The sequence below is a fragment of the Nerophis ophidion genome, linkage group LG02, assembly GCF_033978795.1.
Source record: "Nerophis ophidion isolate RoL-2023_Sa linkage group LG02, RoL_Noph_v1.0, whole genome shotgun sequence".
In the NCBI taxonomy this organism is placed as follows: Eukaryota; Metazoa; Chordata; class Actinopteri; order Syngnathiformes; family Syngnathidae; genus Nerophis; species Nerophis ophidion.
The window spans coordinates 9,710,725-9,734,895 of NC_084612.1; the positions used below are offsets into that span (position 1 = coordinate 9,710,725).

The window sequence follows — 24,171 nt, forward strand, 5'->3', positions numbered from 1 at the left end:
CGACAACCAGAAATATCCATATCAAATACAAAATCTATTTTTGGTGTTTTAACCCCTTTTAATTGTTGTAAAACAAATGTTTTGCATACATCTCTGCTGCTGATTAGAAAAGGGCGTTGAAGGAGCTACACCTGATTCATTAACGCTGCTTTAGACAGCGATAGTTCCCCACCCAGTGAGGCTGATGAGAGCAGCTTAAGGGTGTTTATGAGACTGTTAGCCGGCAGAGGATGCCGCCCCGCAGCTCTCGCCCGAATAAAAGAGACATTTATTACATCTAACATGACCCTCTCATTATACACAAATGGGAATTAATGAGCGCTATATCGGGCGCTCCCGGCGGAGCAAAAAAAAAAAAAGGAGCGCCACTTTTAGGACTCATGGTGTTAATTACCCCGTCCTACATCTCGCCCATTTAACACCACCTATTAGATTTCTCTATCTGCAAGAGGACACACGGGTCAGTGGAAGTATTTTGCAACGTGCAGGGATGAAAGTTTTCTTGGTCTTTTTTTTCATAGCCATAACTGAGATATTATGAGCTACTGTGTATGTGACCTCATGGATACAACTGCAACATTTTTATAACATGACCCATAACATATTTTTAGTTGTATTGCGTCTGTTTGTGTATAAAAACATGTTGGACATGTCCAACAGCATTGTGTTTGTGTTTTAGGGTGTCAATGAGAATCAGATAAAAAAAAAAAAACATGTTTTCCTATTAGGAGTATTCATGATAGAAATACAGTATTGCTCAAAACTGGGCATTTTTGTTGCAGTATAGCTTCTCAAGAGAAATTACTATAGAAAGTAAACTTGGATATACATTAGAAGAGTGAGAATACAAAGTGTTTAGTAGTACAATTTAATGTTCACTGAAAATGATGCAATTTTAGGACCTGGGTATCTTATACATTATAACTGATACTATAGCCATACTTGCCAACCCTACCGGATTTTCCGGGAGACTCCCGAAATTCAGCGCCTCTCCCGAAAACCTCCTGGGACAAATTTTCTCCCGAAAATCTCCCGAAATTCAGGCGGCGCTGGAGGCCACGCCCCCTCCAGCTCCATGCAGACCTGAGTGACGGGTCGACAGCCTGTTTTCACGTCCGCTTTCCCACAGTATAAACAGCGAGCCTGCCAATGACATTACAACTGTAGAATGATCGAGGGCAAGTTCTTGGTTTCTTATGTGGGTTTATTGTTAGGCAGTTTCATTAACGTCCTCCCAGTCTGGTAACAACACACAACAACAGCAGTCAAGTTTTCGTCTACCGTAAAGCAGTTCGTGTGCCGTAAACCGCAATGTTGTGACACTCTTAAACAAGACAATACTGCCATCTACTGTACATAGAATAGAATGTAGAATAGAATGTACTTAATTGATCCCTGGGGGAAATTCAGCACCACAGTTCGCTCACAATAAACAATGATAACAATAAATAATATAATATAATATAATATATATATATATATATATATATATATATATATATATATATATACTATATAATGTATGAATAATATAAATATATTCTACATTTAAGTGGAGTCAAGGAACATATGCATTATACAGTCTGATGGCTGTCGGTATAAAGATCTCCTGTGTCGTTCCGTGTTACATTTTGGGAGTCTGAGCCTTCCACTGAACGTGCCTATTCTCTCCGCAAGGGCCGAGTGTAGTGGGTGGGAGGTGTTGTCCATAATGGCTAGGAGTTTTGCTAGATTTCTTCTCTCTGACACCACCGCCAGAGAGTCTAGCTGTGCATGCATATGGTTAGAAAAATAGTGACAGAGAATAGAACAAGGATGGACAATTCAACCCTCAACTCAACAATGAGTAGATGAGTGTTATGTGTTATGTAAATAAATGAACACTGAAATTAAAGTATTTCTTTTATATATATATATATATATATATATATATATATATATATGTGTGTATACATATGTATATATATGTGTGTATACATATGTATATATATGTGTGTATACATATATATGTGTGTATACATATGTATGTATATGTGTGTGTATACATATGTATGTATATGTGTGTGTATACATATGTATGTATATGTGTGTGTATACATATGTATGTATAAAAGAAATACTTGACTCTTAACCACCCCCCAACTCCAAAAATCGGAGGTCTCAAGGTTGGCAAGTATGACTATAGCAAAACCAGTACAAAATATTTAAATCCACATGCGGGCAAGATAAAGAAGAATATATTATTCTCAAAAGACCAACGGCTTCAACTTAATCATTCTTAAGTACATCTACAGTACTTGGTTCATCAGAAGCATCTCCAATTTTAGTTTTAATTTTTTTTTAATGCAACCATCTCAAAGAATAATAGACCTAAGGCTTTTAATGTATCCATCCATCCATCCATCCATCTTCTTCCGCTTATCCGAGGTCGGGTCGCGGGGGCACCAGCCTAAGCAGGGAAACCCAGACTTCCCTCTCCCCAGCCACTTCGTCTAGTTCTTCCCTGGGGATCCCGAAGCGTTCCGAGGCCAGCCGGGAGACATAGTCTTCCCAACGTGTGCTGGGTCTTCCTCATGGCCTCCTACCGGTTGGACGTGCCCTAAACACCTCCCTTGGGAGGCGTTCGGGTGGCATCCTGACCAGATGCCCAAACCACCTCATCTGGCTCCTCTCGATGTGAAGGAGCAGCGGCTTTACTTTGAGTTCCTCCCGGATGGCATAGCTTCTCACCCTATCTCTAAGGGAGAGCCCCGCCACACGGCGGCTTGTACCCGTGATCTTATCCTTTCGGTCATGACCCAAAGCTCATGACCATAGGTGAGGATGGGAACGTAGATCGACCGGTAAATTGAGAGCTTTGCCTTCCGGCTCAGCTCCTTCTTCACCATAACGGATGGGTACAACGTCCGCATTACTGAAGACGCCGCACCGATCCGCCTGTCGATCTCACGATCCACTCTTCCCCCACTCATGAACAAGACTCCTAGGTACTTGAACTCCTCCACTTGAGGCAGGGTCTCCTCCCCAACCCGGAGATGGCATTCCACCCTTTTCCGGGCGAGAACCATGGACTCTGACTTGGAGGTGCTGATTCTCATTCCGGTCGCTTCACACTCGGCTGCGAACCGATCCAGTGAGAGCTGAAGATCCTGGTCAGATGAAGCCAACAGGACCACATCATCCGCAAAAAGCAGAGACCTAATCCTGCGGTCACCAAACCGGAACCCCTCAACGCCTTGACTGCGCCTAGAAATTCTGTCCATAAAAGTTATGAACAGAATCGGTGACAAAGGACAGCCTTGGCGGAGTCCAACCCTCACTGGAAATGTGTTCGACTTACTGCCGGCAATGCGGACCAAGCTCTGGCACTGATCGTACAGGGAGCGGACCGCCATAATAAGACAGTCCGATACCCCATACTCTCTGAGCACTCCCCACAGGACTTCCCGAGGGACACGGTCGAATGCCTTCTCCATGTCCACAAAGCACATGTAGACTGGTTGGGCAAACTCCCATGCACCCTCAAGAACCCTGCGGAGAGTATAGAGCTGGTCCACAGTTCCACGACCAGGACGAAAACCACACTGTTCCTCCTGAATCCAAGGTTCGACTATCCGGCGTAGCCTCCTCTCCAGTACACCTGAATAAACCTTACCGGGAAGGCTGAGGAGTGTGATCCCGCGATAGTTGGAACACACACTTAAAGAGAGGAACCACCACCCCGGTCTGCCAATCCAGAGTTACCGCCGCCGATGTCCACGCGATGCTGCAGAGTCTTGTCAACCAAGACAGCCCCACAGCATCCAGAGCCTTAAGGAACTCCGGGCGGACCCCTGGGGCCTTGCCACCGAGGAGCTTTTTAACTACCTCAGCGACCTCAGCCCCAGAAATAGGAGAGTCCACCACAGATTCCCCAGGCACTGCTTCCCCTTCCTGAGGCGGCGGACGGTGGTCCAGAATCGCTTCGAAGCCGTCCGGAAGTCGTTTTCCATGGCTTCCCCGAACTCCTCCCATGTCCGAGTTTGTGCCTCAGCGACCGCTGAAGCTGCACACCGCTTGGCCTGTCGGTACCTGTCCACTGCCTCCGGAGTCCTATGAGCCAAAAGGACCCGATAGGACTCCTTCAGCTTGACGGCATCCCTCACCGCTGGTGTCCACCAAGGGGTTTTAGGATTGCCGCCCCGACAAGCACCAACTACCTTGCGGCCTCAGCTCCGATCAGCCGCCTCGACAATAGAGGTGCGGAACATGGTCCACTCGGACAGACTTTTAATTTAACTCTTTGGAAATACAGAAGGATTATCATTTATCAATCAAAACACCTCTTTAAAATATTTTCTAACATAACCATCGCTAAATGAGGAATAGTTTGCAATTCCGCAAGACCAGAGAGTCTAACCTAATAATATCAAAGTACAGAATGCTTGGCCATCAGGAAACTTCTCTCAAACAAGATTTTTTTTATAATATAATCGTCCTTAGGTGAAGAAAAATTGTGATTTCAAAAGACCAGAGCTCCAACTAAACCATACATCTAAAGTACTAGGTCCTTCAAAAACATCTAACACGATTTTGACCATCCCTAAACGAAGAACATTTCACAATTTCGCAAGGCTTTTAATTTAACTATTTTGAAATACTGAATTATTTGCTTTGGTCAATCAAAATTAACTATTTTGGCCTTGGTCAATCAAGAACATCTCCCAAACAAAAGTTTTTATAATGTAACCGCTGTTAAATGACAAAAAATTGCGATTTCAAAAGACCAAAGCTCCCACGTAACCATTCTAAAGTACATCTAAAATACTTGATCCATCAAAAACCTCTCTCTAAAAGGATTTTTTAAGCGTAACCATCCTTTGTGGGTTCTTCCGAGGATGTTGTAGTCGTAATGATTTGTGCAGTCCTTTGAGACATTTGTGATTTGGGGCTATATAAATAAACATTGATTGATTGATTGATTGATTGATTAAAAAAACACTTTACAATTCCGCAAGGCTTTTTTAACATGACTATTTTGAAATATTGCCATTGATCAATCGAAATTAACTATTATGAAATACAGAAAACATCTCCCAAACCAGATTTTTTGTTTAACTGTAACCGTTTTTATATGAAGAAAAACAGCGATTTCAAAAGACCAAAGCTCCAACTTAACTATTCTAAAATATATCCAAAGTACTTGGTCCATCAAAAACATCTAACAAAATGTTTACCATCCCTAAACGAAGAACAGTTAGCAATTTTGCAAGGCTTTTAACTTAACTATTTTGAAATTTTGAATTATTGGCTTTGGTCAATCAAAATTAACTATTTTGAAATACAGAATTATTGGCCTTGGTCAATCAAAAACATCTCCCAAACAAGATTTTTCATAATGTAACCACCATTATACGACGAAAAATAGCAATTTCAAAAGCCCAAAGCTCCAACGTAACCATTCTAAAGTATATCTAAAATACTTGATCCATGAAAAACCTCTCTAAAAAGATTGTTTTAGCGTAACCATCCCTAAATGAAGAATGGTTTGCAATTCCGCAAGGCTCTTTTAACATGACTATTTTGAAATATTGAATTATTGCTCTTGATCAATCACAATTAACTATTATGAAATACAGAATGATTGGCCTTGGTCAATCAAAAACATCTCCCAAAGCAGTTTTTTTCAAATATAACTGTTGTTATATGAAGACAAATAGCGATTTCAAAAGACCAAAGCTCCAATGTAACCATTCTAAAGTACATCTAAAGTACTTGATCCATCAAAAACATCTCTCTAAAAATATTTGTTTTATGTAACCATCCCTAAACGAAGAATAGTACACAATTCCACAGGACCAAAGACTTTTAACTTAACTATTTTTGAAATATTTAATGATTGGCCTGCCTTCCGCCCGATTGTAGCTGCTCGAAGGGAATATGCGGTAGGAAATGGGTGGATGGATGGATGGCCTTGGTCAAGCAAAAACCTCTCTCAAAAAAATATTTGTTTTAATGTAACCATCCTGAACCATTCTAAGGAATGTCAGTGTTGGCCTTTGTTGGATAATAACATCTCTCGAACAACATAACGTAACCATCTCTAAATGAGGAATACTCCGCAATCGTAAGAGACCAAAGGCTCCGACTTAACCATTTTGAAGTACAGCATGATTGGACTTGATCAATCAAAAACATCTCCCACTCTAAATGAAGAATAGTTTGCAATTCAGAAAGACCAAAGGCTCTTAACCTAACCACTCTAAAGTACAGCATGGTTGGCCTAGGTCCCAGTTAGCAAAGAGCTTTTTTAATGGCAAGAAGGGTTGAGGTGCTGATCCCAATCTGCTATCTAACACAAATCTAGACCAGGCTTTTCATAGACTAGAAAAGAGAGAAAGGGGCCTTTAAAGGGAGCAGAAGGTGCTTGCTCGGTCTACATTGTCTTGCATTCACCTCTCAAAGCGTGATGGATGGACGTTCCATCCTCGCCGGGGCCAATGAGGAGCGTGCAAGCGTATGTAGCCTCTTCCTGACTCTGAAAAGAAGTAGGTGGTTTAGCCATTAGGGCCCAACTGGGTCCACACCCTTTTTATTATATGCAAGAAACAGGCTGGTGAATTTTTATGTGATATTTGTGGGCCCGCTGGGACCGACGAGCCGACAACAGATTTGCCTTTTCTTCTGGCGCCCTCACAAAAGCCCGGGAGTTCTGCTCCATTTGACCCCGTGGAAAGCATATGTCCTTCCAGCCCGCTTGTATTCTCGGCCCAAGATGGAGTGCCTTTTGGGGCCATAGAAAGCATCCCTGCCCACTTGACTGTGTTACAATGCCTTCAAACAAAATCACTTGTCAGGACTCTTCCCTTTTTGGGAGTGTCTCTATCTACACCCCCGCCAACGTCCCCCAGCCGGCCCCTTTTCACTTCAAACATGTTACTCTGATGTTGCAGACACATTTTTCTAATGTTTTACACTCCATATAATCTGCTGTGTGTGCCGAAACCTATTTGACCGTTTGACGTAATTGATGGGCCCGACACATTGCTTTGCACCGCACAAAGGACGCCTTTATGTCACCACGGCGATGGCCGGAACACATATACAAACGACTTGCATATAGACACAAATGTTTTATTTGACAATTTCTAGAAACGCTTTTAAAACATTTTAACAACTGAAGCACAAGCTCACCTAAGATGCACAAAATAACAATAGTTGTGTTGCAAAAAAAAACCACAAAAAAAAACAGAGCAAGGCACGCTAACATACAACAATGAACACAAAATTATTGTGTTGTAGTAAATATCTCGACTTAAGGTTTTGAAATAAGAGGTTTCTTTTGGGTAATTGTTATGCTTTTAGTTGCTAGCAAATACATGAGTTACAATCATCCTAGCCCAGGGGTCTCCAAACTTTTTGACTCGGGTGCCGCATTGGGTTAAAACAATTTGTTCTGTGTGTGTGTGTGTGTGTGTGTGTGTGTGTGTGTGTGTGTGTGTGTGTGTGTGTGTGTGTGTGTGTGTGTGTGTGTGTGTGTGTGTCTGTGTGGGCGTATATATATATATATATATATATATATATATATATATATATATATATATATATATATATATACGCGGTATAGCTCGGTTGGTAGAGCGGCCGTGCCAGCAACTCGAGGGTTGCAGGTTTGATCCCCGCTGCCGCCATCCTAGTCACTGCCGTTGTGTCCTTGGGCAAGACACTTTTCCCACCTGCTCCCAGTGACACCCACACTGGTTTAAAATGTAAGAATTAGATATTGGGTTTCACTTTGTAAAGCGCTTTGAGTCACTAGAGAAAAAGCGCTATATAAATATGATTCACTTCACTTCACATATGTATGCATATGCATATATATATATATATATATATATATATATATATATATATATATATATATATATATTCATATTCCTCGCGCAATAATTGACTGAAGTAGTGTGCACTTGATGTAACGTTATCAATGGAAAAATGCATTTTTAGACCATGTAATTTGCCTGAGAGGCTAGGAGACACCGAGAATAAAAAGCGGTAGAAAACGGATCAGAAAGGACAGATTAAAAAAAAAAAACGAAAAAACTACTTTTTTAAATTTATTTTTTTAACTTGGGACTTCCCGCGGGCCGTAGTTTGGGGACTCCTGTTTTAGCCATTACTTGCTGTAGCAAATATCACAGTGAAACTCGTAAGATCTGACAAAAACATTCGCGTTCTTACTCGCTAGCACTACATATACTGAGTCAGAAAGAGTTTAACGCCAGCTAAGGATGTTAAAATAAAATTTAAACGGGACATTTATCCATGAAAATATGGAAAAGCCTCTGATCAGCTTCAAGGAGATGCCGTAGAAATCCACTCTCCAAGGTAAATTCTGTACGTCATTATTTCATAAAACTGCTGTTGTTGTTAGTCGAACATTCTATTGTATTGTTTTTCTTACAATATTTCTTATCAATAAGTTTGTTTGGTACCACTTTAGTATGGGGAACAGATATTCACCATTAATTAGTTGCTTATTAACATGCAAACTAGTAACATATTGGCTCTTAATTACTCTTGATTAAATACTTATAAATGCCCTGTTCTGCATGGCCTTATTATACAACCAGTACACCATTAACTAAGAGTCTTCCCTCAATAACATCAGAATTATTGCTGATTAGTTACCCTAACCCATATATGTTCCCTTAGTGTCCAAATAACTCTAAATTAAGTCTTTGTTACTTTAATAAGCAACTATTTAATAGTGAATGTGTTCCCCATACTAAAGTGTTACCGTATGTTTTTCTTTTGTACAGGCATCTTACATGTACAAACATGTGCAAATTTTTTTTGAGGGGTTGCAAATGGTTAACTTGATTTTAATTAATTTCAATGAGCAGCGTTGATATGGGATACAAGACATAACCACAATTTTAACATCCATCCATCCATCCATTTTCTACCGCTTGTCCCTTCGGGGTTGCGGGTGGCACTGGAGCCTATCTCAGCTACACTCGGGCGGAAGGCAGGGTACACCCTGGACAAGTCGCCACCTCATCGCAGGGCCAACACAGATAGACAGACAATATTCACACTCACATTCAGACACAAGGGCCAATTTAGTGTTGCCAATTAATCTATCCCCAGGTGCATGTCTTTGAAAAAAAACACAACAACTTTAATATATAATAAATATTGTATAAAATACAATACAATGTACTACAAACAACTATAGTAGTTTTATCAATTAATGTAATAATTATCTACAGCGTTTGCCTTGGATAGTGGACTTCTGCGGTATGTCCTTCTAGATGTTTCAACGTCAAACACAACATAAGCAGCTTCTACATATTTTAATAGATACATCTCCGCCGTTTAAACTTTATTTCAACGTCCCCGGCTTGCTTTATCGACTATTTCTGCTTCGATTTTTTTTTTCTCAGCGCTGTCTCTCACTCTGTTCTTCTTCCTTATAAATAGAAAAAGTAAGCTCTGTTTTGCTAACTTATAGGTAACGAGATAGAAAGTGAGATAGGAGGGCTGTGAATCTTTGGGCACCACACGATTAAATTCTTGGGGGAAATGATTCGATTCAGAATCGATTCTCAATTCAAAATCTATACTTATTGGGAAAAAAAAAATATGGATGCTAGTTCTATGATTAACTACATTTTTCCATGAAATAGATGCACACATTTGATCAGTTTCTATATTACTTAAAAGTAAACTGGTTTTGTTTAATAAAATACTTCCCAAACATTTAATAAAGTCAAATACAAATAAGGCAACGAGAAGTATCCAACACTTCTCTGGACAGCAGATATGATCATCTACATTAACAATTGGAGTTTCCCGAGTAGCTGGACAGGACAGATCGGTAAAAAAATATACATTATGGATTTTTTTTTTAATCGATTATGAATCGTTACAAATAAGAATCAGGGTGAATCTGAAAATCTTTTTTTTTTTTTGACAACCCAATGAGATACCATATGTTTTGTTTGGATCTTACGGGTTTCAGTGTGCCATTCACTACGGAAATTAGCGTTGGCGAGGCTCGTGCCCTGAATTTTTGTTTGTATCCTAAAAAAAAGTCGTACGCCCCACTCTATAATTGATCTAAAACTGACGTGTTTTAGGGCGGAATAACTTTAATTCGGTGGTGACGCACAACCTGTAGGTTAGCAGCCAGCGTGTTAATCTTTATAGTCAATTACCCTTCATTTTGGACGGTAGCTGCAAGTCCATTTGGTGTGTTTGTGAGCCTTTGTGGTCACTAGGCAGACAGTTTATTTTAATATATGGCCACTAACATTCAATTTTAAAAGTGCTCTGGGTTCACTGAAGTCCTGCTCTCAAGCCACTAAGTCATTTGATGGGGTGTTAACAGTCCAACAGACACTAATTCTGATTTACTGTGTGTAAACCCTCATTTCTTCTATCTTTAGGGACTTTTTCCTGACCTGTGGTTGCTCTTCTGCTAAGAAAGCTCACTGTAAAGTCAATTTTGATCATTCTATGCTGAGCGATAGACTTGCTGCTTCTAACCCATTTTAGAAGACATGTTTGTTGGTGTTAAAACCAGTTCTGGTCGGCAGTGTTAGTTAAGCTGCTCTCCTGACTGCTTTGGCCTGGACCACTATCATCACTTTAGGTCCACTCGGTTCTTTGTAATACTCGTAGTACTCTTGTTTATGCTGATCTTCGGTTTGAGTTGTGGGACACCTAGGTCCCTGTTGCCCCCTGGTTCACCCAAGGGTTTGGCCTGGGTCAAAGGGGACTTGTGTGGTCAGCACGTGGACAGCTACTGCCATCAGGGAGTAAATAGAGAGAAAGATGGGTGTGATTTTGGACGACACTGGATGAAAGATAAATGGCTGTCTATAGTCCTTGTTGACGGATGCCAGTCTTGACCAACAAACTAATGGCGGTCCGCTCAAATGTGCCTCAAGAACAGCTTGAGGGTCATTGTGCAGGGTCTCCCTCAACGCTTCGAAAGACCAGATCCACACGCACACAACCAGAGCAGTAACCCAAATCATTTGGAATCGAAGGGGTTAGCAGAAGTACAGTCTGGGATGTTTGTGGTCAAGTTTTAAGCAGACTTTGTTATATCAAACACAACATGTTTAAGTTTAGTCTTTTAGACAGACAAATGAACAATGAAGGCAGTTGGTATGGTTACGGTTTTGGACATATGCACCAGGATTTTCTTTTGACCGATGGGTCAGAGTTAGTGATATGCAATATCACTGATTTTAATTCTGATGTGATACAGAGTAAAATTCAGGTTGGTATCGGTGATACCGATACTTTATGTAAATATGTCTGCTAAAAGTTAAAAAGCTGTGCAATTCAAATAACAACATATCTCTCAGCATAAAGAGTATAAGACATTTACAGTAGTTATTTCAAACTCTGAAGTATAATGAGCTAGGGGCCTGAATAACAATACAGCCAAGTTAACACAACAGGAAAAAACAGGACGATACATGAAAGTTGTGTTCCAAACTATGAAAAAAGTAATTGAGCAAATAAATAAAAGCATTAAAATAAATGTACTAATAAGAATCAGCATTACCATGACATGAACATACTGGACATGTAAATAACACTCAACAAAAGCATCCAACATTGACACATTGCCTCATTCACAAGTGTATTCACCTTTTTACTCTGAGTTCCTGTTATTGTGACACATTATTACACATAAATAAAGAATCAATATAATAGCATACATATGTGGTATCGATGTTTCAGTATCGATCTGCACAGCGATCCACAATGACTAAAGTATCAACATTATCGATATATTGATATGAAAATTGATAAAACAGTATAAGTATGTGGTATCGGCAGTCTTGATGTTTTAGTATCGTTCCTTACATCACTGGTCAGAGTAGACATTGATGACATCATGAATACATGCAGTTGAACGTGTTGGGTCGAAGACACTTTGATCGCTGAGACAGATTAAGTGTTGATAAAAACAAAACAATAACTACGAAAATCACTTGGACAGCGCATAGTTATAGTATAGAATCCTTGAAATAAAAAAATAAAATAACCTAATCCAGACGGTTTTATCCCAAAATCTAATCACGTGTTCATTATCCTATTTCTGATAGCTCCTGAAATTTTTGTCAAAATCCGCCCATAGCGTTTTAAACAATGTTGCTAACAGACAAACAAACCCCAGCTAATCAAACAATACATTAAGTAGCAAAGTCTGTGTGTGTTTGATTTTTGGCTGCAAGAGGGGTCACTCCTTCAGTAGGTCATGAGCATGTTTGTTTTACAGTATAATGAAATAGAATGAACACTCTTGTCAGTCATCCACTCTTTTCATTTCTGTGGGTGGAGGAGGGAAATGTAGTAGAAATGGAAATGATCCATCACACCTTTTAAAATCTAATCCCTTCTCCCTCATCTCATTTCTGACATTTCCTGAAAGTTTAATCAAAATCAGCCCGTAACTTTTATAGCCATGTTCCTAACTAACTAATTAGAAAACCCTAGTGCAAATAAAACACTACACACACACACACACACACACACACACACACACACACACACACACACACACACACACACACACATATATATATATATATATATATATATATATATATATATATATATATATATATATATATATATATATATATATCCATCCATCCATTTACTACCGCTTTATATATATATATGTATATATATATGTGTGTGTGTATGTATATGCATACTGTGGGCAAAAAAGTATTTAGTCAGCCACCGATTGTGCAAGTTTTCCCCCTTAAAATGATGACAGAGGTCTGTAATTTTCATCATAGGTACACTTCAACCGTGAGAGACAGAATGTGAAAAAAATTCCAGGAATTCACATTGTAGGAATTTTAAATAATTTATTTGTAAATTATGGTGGGAAATAAATATTTGGTCAACCATTCAAAGCTCTCATTGATGGAAGGAGGTTTTGGCTCAAAATCTCACGATACATGGCCCCATTCATTCTTTCCTTAACACGGATCAATCGTCCTGTCCCCTAAGCAGAAAAACGGCCACAAAGTATGATGTTTCCACCCCCATGCTTCACAGTAGGTTTGGTGTTCTTGGGATGCAACTCGGTATTCTTCTTCCTCCAAACACGACGAGTTGAGTTTATACCAAAAAGTTCTTTTTTGGTTTCATCTGACCACATAACATTCTCCCAATCCTCTGCTGTATCATCCATGTATCCATTTTGGTATAAACTCAACTTGTATTGTTTGGAGAAAAAAGAATACTGAGTTGCATCCCAAGAACACTATACCTACTGTGAAGCATGGGGTTGGAAACATCATGCTTTGGGGCTGTTTTTCTGCTAAGGGGACAGGACGATTGATCCGTGTTAGGGAAAGAATGAATGGGGCCATGTATCGTGAGATTTTGAGCCAAAACCTCCTTCCATCAGTGAGAGCTTTGAAGTGTTAGTTAAGCTGCTCTCCTGACTGCGCCCACAAAACGGCGCTTCTGGAAGCGACTGTCAGAAAGCGGCTTGAAGATGATCTGTAAAACATAATCTACGCAACATTTTGACCAAAGAACCTCTATTACATGTTATGTAGACCACAAGGAAGTGTTTTCCATTTTGAAAAAGAAAAAAAAAGAATATGACTCCTTTATTTTCCCCCCATAATCCGGTGCGCTTTATATGTGGGAAGAACAAAATACGAAAATAGACCATTCATCGGCAGTGCACTTTATAATCCGGTGCGCCCTATGGTCTGTATAATTAATCGATCAATCAATGTTCATTTATATAGCCCTAAATCACTAGTGTATCAAAGGGCTGCACAAACCACTACGACATCCTCGGTAGGCCCACATAAGGGCAAGGAAAACTCACACCCAGTGGGACGTCGGTGACAATGATGACTATGAGAACCTTGGAGAGGACCACATATGCGGGCAACCCCCCCCCCAGGAACCGAAAGCAATGGATGTCAAGCGTGTTTAACATGATACTGCGTGTTTAACATGATACCGTGAAAAGTTCAGTCCATAGTGGATCCAACACAGCAGCGAGAGTCCCGTCCACAACGGAGCCAGCATGAAACCATCCCAAGCGGACGCGGATCAGCAGCGCAGAGATGTCCCCAGCCGATACACAGGCGAGCGGTCCATCCTGGGTCCCGACTCTGGACAGCCAGTACTTCATCCATGGACATCGGACCGGACCCCCTCCACAAGGGAGAGTGGGACATAGGAGAAAAAGAAAAACGGCAGATCAAGCGGTCTAAAAAGGGAGTCTATTTGAAGGCTAGAATATACAAATGAGTTTTAAGATGAGACTTAAATGCTTCTACTAAGGTGGCATCTCGAACTGTTACCGGGAGGGCATTCCAGAGTACTGGAGCCCGAACGGAAAACGTTCTATAGCCCGCAGACTTTTTTGGGGCTCTGGGAATCACTAATAAGCCGGAGTCCTTTGAACGCAGATTTCTTGCCGGGACATATGGTACAATACAATCTGCAGGACAGGCTGGAGCTAGACCGTGTAGTATTTTATACGTAAGTAGTAAAACCTTAAAGTCACATCTTAAGTGCACAGGAAGCCAGTGCAGTTGAGCCAGTGCAGGCGTAATGTAATCAAACTTGCTTGTTCTTGTCAAAAGTCTAGTAGCCGCATTTTGTACCAACTGTAATCTTTTAATGCTAGACATGGGGAGACCCGAAAATAATACGTTACAGTAGTCGAGGCGAGACGTAACAAACGCATGGATAATGATCTCAGTGTCTTTTGTGGACAAACTGGAGCGAATTTCAGCGATATTACGGAGATGAAAGGCCGTTTTAGTAACGCTTTTAATGTGTGACTCAAAGGAGAGAGTTGGGTCGAAGATAATACCCAGATTCTTTACCGAGTTGCTTTGTTTAATTGTTTGGTTGTCAAATGTTAAAGTTGTATTATTAAATAGAGGTCGGTGTCTAGCAGGACCGATAATCAGTATTTCCGTTTTTTTTGGCGTTGAGTTAAAATACGTTACTCATTTTGCTGGTGACCTACCCTAGTGTAGCACAAATATCTGTGCTCTTTGTCAGAGTAGGTTAATGCTAAAGGAAAATACTCTTTGGCACTGAGATTAAACCTGCAAATCTGTGCTGCAGGGCCTCACTCTCACTTTCTCGCACTTTCTTAACCTGTCCCTGGAGGACATGGTTTGATCCAAAGACAAAGAATTACAGTCTATAGGGACAGAAACCAACCCCGGTCATGCTAATATTTGGTGTCTCCTCTAAGTCAACTTTAATCAGTCATATACTGCCACTTTTTCTTTTTTTCCTCTTTTTCTTTTTTTTCTGTGACACCTGTCTTGTGCGGTGCAAAAGATGTAAGCGCATTATCACACCGCTCAAACACACACACAAGACGACAATCAAACCTTTCTTCAACGTCAATTAAGACAGACAGGTACAGTAGATTGTCACAAAAAAAAAAGAAAAGGGAGAAGGGGAAGAAATGACTGCCTCCCCCCAGTGCAATGTGGGTGTTTCTTTTTGAAAAGGAGTCTAAGGGAAGGCTCAGGAGGCGGGTGACTGTTAATGGTGAGGAAATGAATGCACTTGACTGGTGGATATGACGGGGAAAGAGACTGCTCTTAACAAGGCGTCACAGTCAGTCAGAGTTACAGATCCATCACTTCCACAAGAAGGGCCCTCCACTTTTTTTTTTTTACGGATATTCAAAGAGTGTGTGAAGGGTAGAAGGAGATGTGGCGAAGGATGGGAGGGGATTTGAGTGGGACTGACAGCGCCACATTTAATTTGGACTGCCAGATCCTTTTTTTATTCGACTCGCTCTCAGCCGGCTTAGAGTTCTGCCGAGGACTTTGGAAGGCGAGGGTTTTGCCGCGCCGGATGCCTCCGATTAGGCGCTGATGTGCCACGTCACACTTTAAGCCGGCCTGTAATTCGTGTTCAACAGGGGGATACTCGCACATTACAGCGCGCTGTGCAAGGGCGTGATTAATTGACTCACGTTAATATTGGGTGTAATTTGCACGTCCTGTGATGTGAAACTGACTTTATGCTAGACTTAGCGACTGGCGACGTCTGGGCGATGTTCTTTTGGAGTCTTGCCACACATTTCTCCCTTCGGGAATAATGGAGACACAAATGGTCTGTTCCAGGGTCAAACTTTGGCCTTTATAAAGTATTTTTGCCAACTCCACAGGCAATGTTTGTACAAAACCCAAAACCAGTGGAAGTGGCACATTGTGTAAATCGTGAATACAAACAGAATACAATGATTGCAACTTATCCATCCATCCATTTTCTACCGCTTATTCCCTTTCGGGGTCGCGGGGGGCGCTGGCGCCTATCTCAGCTACAATCGGGCGGAAGGCGGGGTACACCCTGGACAAGTCGCCACCTCATCGCAGGGCCAACACAGATAGACAGACAACATTCACACTCACATTCACACACTAGGGCCAATTTAGTGTTGCCAATCAACCTATCCCCAGGTGCATGTCTTTGGAGGTGGGAGGAAGCCGGAGTACCCGGAGGGAACCCACGCATTCACGGGGAGAACATGCAAACTCCACACAGAAAGATCCCGAGCCTGGATTTGAACCCAGGACTGCAGGACCTTCGTATTGTGAGGCAGTACGATTGCAACTTATATTCAATTGAATAAACTGCAAAGACAAGGTATTTAATTATAGAACTCAGAAACTTTATTTTTTTTTTGTTGCAAATAATCATTAACTTATAATTTAATGGCAGCAACACATTGCAAAAAAGTTGGCCCAGGGGCATTTTTACCACTGTGTTACATGGCCTTTCTTTTTAACAACACTAAATAAACGTTTGGGAGCTGAGGAGGCCAATTTTTGAAGCTTTTCAGGTGGAATTCTTTCCCATTCTTGGTTGATGCACAGCTTAAGTTGTTCAACAGTCCGGGGTCTCCGTTGTGGTATTTGAGGCCTCATATTGCACCACACATTTTCAATGAGAGAAAGGTCTGGACTACAGGCAGGCCAGTCTAGTACCTGCACTCTTTCACTATGAAGCCACGCTGTTGTAACACGTGCAAAATGTTGCTTGGTATTGTCTTGCTGAAATAAGCAGGGGCGTTCATGAAAATGGCATTGCTTGGATGGCAACATATGTTTCTCCAAAACCTGTATGGACCATTCAGCATTAATGGTGCTTTCACAGATGTGTAAGTTACCCATGCCTTGGGCACTAATAGACCCCCATACATTCACACATGCTGGCTTTTGAACTTCGCGCCTTTAACAATCCGGATGGTTCTATTCCTCTTTGGTCCGGAGGACACAACGTCCAAAGTTTCCAAAAAATAATTTGAAATGTCGACTCGGCAGACCACAGAACACTTTTCCATTTTGCATCATTCCATCTTAGATGAGCTCAGGCCCAGCGAAGCCGACAGCGTTTTTCTGGGTGTTGTTGATAAATGGCTTTGGCTTGGCAGAGTTTTAACTTGCACTTACAGATGTAGCGACCAGCTGTAGTTACTGACTGGTTTTCTGAAGTGTTCCTGAGCCCATGTGGTGATATCCTTGACACACTGATGTCAGCTTTTTGATGCAGTACCGCCTGAGTGATCAAAGGTCCGTAATATCGCTTACATGCAGTGATTTCTCCAGAATATTTGAACCATTTGATGATATTACAGACCACAGATGGTGAAATCCCTATTTTCCTTGCAATAGCTTGTTGAGAAATGTTGTTCTTAAACTGTTCCACAAAGTTGGGACCTTCGCCCCATTCTTATTTGTGAAAGACTGAGCATTTCATGGAAGCTGCTTTTCTACCCAATCATGGCACCCACCTGTTCCCAATTAGCCTGTTCACCTGTGGGATGTTCCAAATAAGTGTTTGATGAGCACTCCTCAACTTTCTCAGTCTTTTTTGTCACTTGTGCCAGCTTTTTTGAAACATGTTGCAGGCATCAAATTCCAAATGAGCTCCAATTTGCAAAAAATAACCAAGTTTACCAGTTTAAACATTTAGTGTCTTGTCTTTGCAGTCTATTCAATAGAATATAGGTTGAAAAGGATTTGCAAATAATTTTATTATGTTTTTATTTACGATTTACACAACATGCAAACTTAACTTGTTTTGAGTTTTGTACACTTTGAACTGTTACTCAAGTGTACATATAGGTTAACAGACGTTTAAACCACCAAAAGGTCTTAACTCCCATGATGGATTATGAAGACGTAATGTGATTTCACTTTTTAACCCCTTATTGACTTACTGTACAGGTGTAAAAAGAAGCCGAGATTGAAACGCTTTGATAACGAGAGGTGGCATATATTGTTGGCACCTCTGTGCGGTAGCTACTCTATCTTAGCTAATTAGCCAGCTCGCTAGTGATCGCGGATGTTGCAGATGTAATTTGGCAAATAAATATTTTAGTACATGAAATAGACTATTGATAATAGTACTACTACAATCATGAAAATGATTTTAAAAATTATACTATTTATTAGCAATAATACTAATATTTATACCGATTATATTTTATACAACATAATTTAGATAGTATTACATTATTTAATTTTTTTCTAAGTTGAAGACACATTTTAATTCAGGCTTTTGACTAATCATTTTAAAGTCTAATTAGGTTCTTAATTCTAATTAAAATTCTTAATTTGAATTTTCCTGAGGGAACTCCTGAAGGAATCAATAAAGTTCTATCCAATTTTTTGTTCAGGTATTTTGTATTTCATTTATTAATATAATTATTAGTCGTATTGGTAATATTGTCATTTTTTTTTTCATGTATTATTTCATTTATATTTTACATATATTTAAAATGTTTTGTTTTTTTTAGACATATTTTTTTATTTTCCTGTGTCGACACCTCAAAGGTGTCATTTTCATCAATCCTTAGTGCCATGCCATGTTTTGTTATTGTGCTTTTTGTGCACGTGTGTTTTATTCTTAATATTTTCATTTACAGTTTTTTTTTTTTATTGGTATAAAGCCCTTTGTGTTGCACATTGCCTGTGCATAAGAATAGCTGTAGATTTAAAGAGTTTGCCATATACATACAGTTTGATTTCTAACATTATAATAAACAAATAAATAATACATTAAAATAAATAACAATTCATGTACATTTTTGAAATGTTTAACGTGTTTTCCCTCCCTGTGCGGCTGTAAGAGCTTCTACAATATTTTGTGGAGTACTTCTCGAGAAATAGTTTGTTTCGCCATTCAACCAGAAGAACATTTATGAGGTCAGAGGTCACTGATTGTTGAACCTGAGAGAGGGCCTGCTGGCTCGTTATCTCGCTACAAAGTCATCCCAAAGGTGTTAGAATCAAGGCTCATACGTTCCCACATAGCTGGAAGCAACTAATGTGATGAAGTTTTACAATTGAGGTGTCTTGTCCAAATATGTTGAAAAATTCATCAAGTCATTAATGATGCTTCTTTTCTCTTCCAGACCATGCTGTTTTTGGCTAAAGTGGAGGAGGAGGGACAAGCCGGGGAGAGCAGGCGAGACATGGCAGAGACTCTTCTGACTGCTTTGATTGACAGACACCAGCAAAGACAGACATGGAGAGACAGGTAGCACACATTTAAACAGCACACCTGGCCAATACAAACTTATAACTCAGCCTTTAATTCAGAATACGAGTTAATCATAGAATGCTTAATGAACCCAACTATTGGTTTGTGTCCGAGCGAGACCACTTTTGATTAGTATATAAACCAAAATACTTTTAAGTAACAAGGTTCAAACGTCATGTTGGTATTTCTACCTACAATATGTATTATTATTACTCTTTACTCTATTATTTTAGTTGCAATATTCATATACAGTGGTGTCATACAACATTTAAAATTGGCATTACACTACTGCTACTATTAATAAGAATACCATTAAAATATATAATAATAATATTAATATTTAATACATTCCGGTAGTTATGAATCACGCAGACAAATATAATTAATAACTATAAAGGAGTTTCAAATATAGATATGAATATACATACTATATACAAGTGTGTATATATATATAAATATATATATAAATATATATATATAAACAAAAAACTAAATATTCATATTATAATAGTATAAAAATATATACTATAATCATAATATAATCTAACATTTAAAACACATCAAATATTGATTTTATAAAACAAGTTTAACAATGAAAAAGATGATTTTGAATACAAAAAACTTAACACAAATCATTTAAAATAAAAGCTGAAACCAGAGTTTTATAAATAAGTTTGGTAACACTTTAGTATGGAGAACATTTATTCATTATTAAGTACTTACTAATGCTTTATTCTGCATGTGAAGTGTGAAGTGAATTATATTTATATAGCGCTTTTCTCTAGTGACTCAAAGCACTTTTACATAGTGAAACCCAATATCTAAGTTAGATTTAAAACTGTGTGGGTGGCACTGGGAGCAGGTGGGTAAAGTGTCTTGCTCAAGGACACAATGGCAGTGACTAGGATGGCGGAAGCAGGGATCGAACCTGGAATCCTCAAGTTGCTGGCACGGCCGCTCTACCAACCGACCTATACTGCATGGCCTTATTTCCCAACCAGTAAGCCATTAAGTAAGAGTCTTCCCTCAATAACCTCAGAATTAGTGGTTATTAGTAACATTAGCCCTAACTCTTATATGTTCCCCCAGTGTCCAAATAACTCTAAATTACGTATTTGTTACTTTTATAAGAAACTAATTAATGTTTAATATGTTCCCCATACTAAAGTGTTACCAAGAGTTTTTATCAATATGGTATTTTGTGGTGCTTAAGTAAATTTTGATTGGTTCACGGATTGCTGTTTGCCACTTTTTCTTTATCATCAATGGGACATATCATTTCTTGGGAAAAGCTTTGTATACAAAATTCTGGTGTTCTTTATCAATCATGTATATACATTATTAGTAATGTTAGGGAAATGTATGATTGTATCCTGGAATGAGTTTGAATTTGGGTCATACGGCTTGCGTTCATGTTCACCACAACCTGATGCCTATTCTGCACACTATGGCTGCCATGAATGGGCTTGTAGTTACTGTCTGGCTCAGAGAAAATAATAATACATTTCAACGATGCAGAATTAAACAAATCCTGAACTAAAAAAATATGCTGATAATTAATGTTGAAGATGTGATTTTTAAATGTCCAAATGTTGCAAAAAAAAAAGAACAATATTTGCTGGGAATCATGTTTGTTGGAAAGTCTGCTTCCACTGCTTTGAGGAGTGTTCCGCACACAAGTTGTGATGTTTTTGGTCCTGGGGCCTGGCACCTCTCACAGCGACACGTGTGTCCTGGATAACGCCGGTCACTTCCTTCCCTTCAGATAAGAGCATAGAAGAAAGAGCGCTGGACATTAGCTCAGATAACGAAGGACCTCCTCACTCGCTGGATTACACACACACACACACACACACACACACACACACACACACACACACGGACACTCACTGATTGTTGTTTTAGCTGTTAGTTCTCACCACTCAGAGTCTTGTATAAACTAACGATGTTCACATATGATTCCCTGCTTATTGTCTCTCTCAGACTTGACCCCCGGTGTCAAACACACACACACACACACACACACACACACACACACACACACACACACACACACACACACACACACACCCATCCATCAGGACAGACAAAATCCAGACCTCCAAAATGCGGCTAAAGAACTTCAACTAGAAACGAAGAAAAAAAATTTTAAAAAGCCGCCGTCTTAGCTTCTGAAAAATGACACACAAGGCCGGTCTTCCCATGGCGTCACCTCGAGTTGACCCACAGCGGTGCCCCATCCAGATGAGCCTTGTAAACAAGCTGTTTCCAAACACCTCGCCTCACCGCGTCGACGCCCCCCCCCCCCAAACCGGCTTGATGGCGCATTCCAAGATGCGAGTGCTGAAAGCTAGAAGCCATCCCCACGCACACAAAAAACATCAGTGACACTGCTCGCCCCCGCCACCCACAATGAACGTGACCACCTTACTATACGACCCTCCTTCCACCCAGTCCTTAAATGATGCATTCAAGTGCTTTTAAGAAAATGCAAGTATATCCCACTTAAGTACAATTCAAAAACATAATTTGTTTTGTCAGTGGAACTGAATTGCTGGATGATAAACCTTATTGATGAATGTGATGTTGGGCTTTTTTCCCACGTAAACTATAATAATAATAATAGTGATAATATTTTTTATTTGTAAAAAAACACTTTACATTGAGAAAACAACCTCAAAGTGCTATAGTGTATTAAAAAAACTAAAAAAAAATAAAAAAAAAGTTAAAGTAATAAAAAGATAATAAAATATAAAAACTAGAACAGCCTAAAAGCTAGAACTTGTATGCATATACCGTATTTCCTTGAATTGCCGCCGGGGCGCTAATTATTTGAAAACCTCTTCTCACTCCTGCGCTTACCATAGGCATGTGGTAAAAGTAAGCATGCGCTAATTATTTGAAAACCTCTTCTCACTCCGGCACTTACCAAAGGTATGCAGTAAAAATTGGAGTGTGATGTACGCTTGGACCTTAAATCCTACTGAATAGCTCTTAATCTTTTTCCCTTTATGCGATTTCAAATTACCGGTATTGGAATCAGCCTCCTCCATTTTGAAAATGATGACAGGAGAAGTGTCACTCGTGACGTCAAAAGTTTGACCAGGCGGTAATACTAAGCATGCGCTAATTATTTTGGGAAGCGAGTTTGACCCGGCAGTAATTCAAGGCAGGTGCATACTATATGACCTGCGGTAATTCAAGGAAATACGGTATCTATAAAAAGGCTTTTTTTTTTTTTAAAGAAGGGTTTTAAGCCGTTTTTAAAAGCAAAAAACTTTGGCTTAATCTCCTAAAATTGAACAGTGTGCACATACTATAACATTGTATGTGCCATTAGTGAGGGTAATGTGTGTGATCTAAGACTCTGTACAATGAATTGCAAAATTGGTGCAGGCTTGGCCCATTTAATGTTGTTTTTGTTACCAATGGTTGTCACACACACTAGTTGTGGTGAAATGTTTCCTCTGCATTTGACCCATCCCCTTGTTCACCCCGTGGAATAATTTTTTTGTGATTAAACCCCCAATTCCAACCCTTGATTTTGAGTGCCAAGCAAGGGATGTAAAGGGTCCCATTTTTATAGTCTTTGGTATGACTCGGCCAGGGTTTGAACTCACAACCTACCGATCTCAGGGCGGACACTCTAATCACTAGGCCACTGAGTGTGCATCATGTGCCCATGGAAATACTCATTTCCCTCCAAATTCATATTATTAAGCTCTCCACCCTGCGCTCTTTTGCAATGCTGAACAAGCAGCACACCTAGAATCTGCAATTTATATTGGCAATATGCAGACAACAAAAAAAAAAACGTTTTCAGCATGCAGACACCACACTGTGCAGGGAGGCGGTGGACCATCACAACACCGCAGCCCATTCATGCGTCTGGAATGATGTAAATACTTGCAAATGCATATCGGAAGACATATTTTCATATAGGAGATATTTATTCAAATATTTACCACCTAAAATAAAGGGCATAACCAGCAGACACCAGTACAGTAGGAGAGAGATTAAAATGACCCCATTCGTCAGAGTTTAACTGACACATGAACCATGACAACGTGAGGAGTGGCGGCGGAGGTTGTACAATTCAGTCAGATTGTTGTAGTGTTGAATATCTTACAATGTGTTTTGTGGAAATTCCAACTTTGAACATAGCGTCAGTTGCTATGCAGAGTGGCACTTTGCATCATTTTCAGCAGACTGCATTGCACTCACACAAGATCCACCCAGGAATGGGGCCATATGAATCCCTTTCCTACTGTATCAGTTGAATTCATTTTAGTCAGCCTCTCAAGTCATCCACCAGATGTAACATTATCGGTCCCTGTAAAAGTACCGATTTCAATACCAATCTGTTGCAGGATAGAAAAGTGTGGATAAGTAGCACTACCTCTGTTACTAGTAATCCGTTCCTAAAGGTCGTACAAAAAATCAAGGGATTTTTTTTTTTCAGACATTTAAAAATCTGAACGCGTTTCATAGATAATTAGTTTTACATGTAGAACACAATGCAAATATATATTTTAAACGACAAATCGAGTGAATAAACGATCATTTAACATAATTTGTGTCTTTTATGGAAGA

The 24,171-nt window shown here is 39.8% G+C and overlaps 1 protein-coding gene across 2 annotated transcripts in view; it reads left to right on the plus strand.

Annotated features, from left to right (window-relative positions):
• The window catches only part of fto (FTO alpha-ketoglutarate dependent dioxygenase), a 425,397-nt gene that overhangs the window by 176,178 nt on the left and 225,048 nt on the right, over positions 1-24,171 (plus strand). For both annotated transcript variants that reach the window (XM_061877187.1, XM_061877194.1), the window contains exon 8: positions 19,451-19,575. In XM_061877187.1, the coding sequence (XP_061733171.1) occupies positions 19,451-19,575 (125 nt within the window). The remainder of the gene's footprint in view (positions 1-19,450; positions 19,576-24,171) is intronic.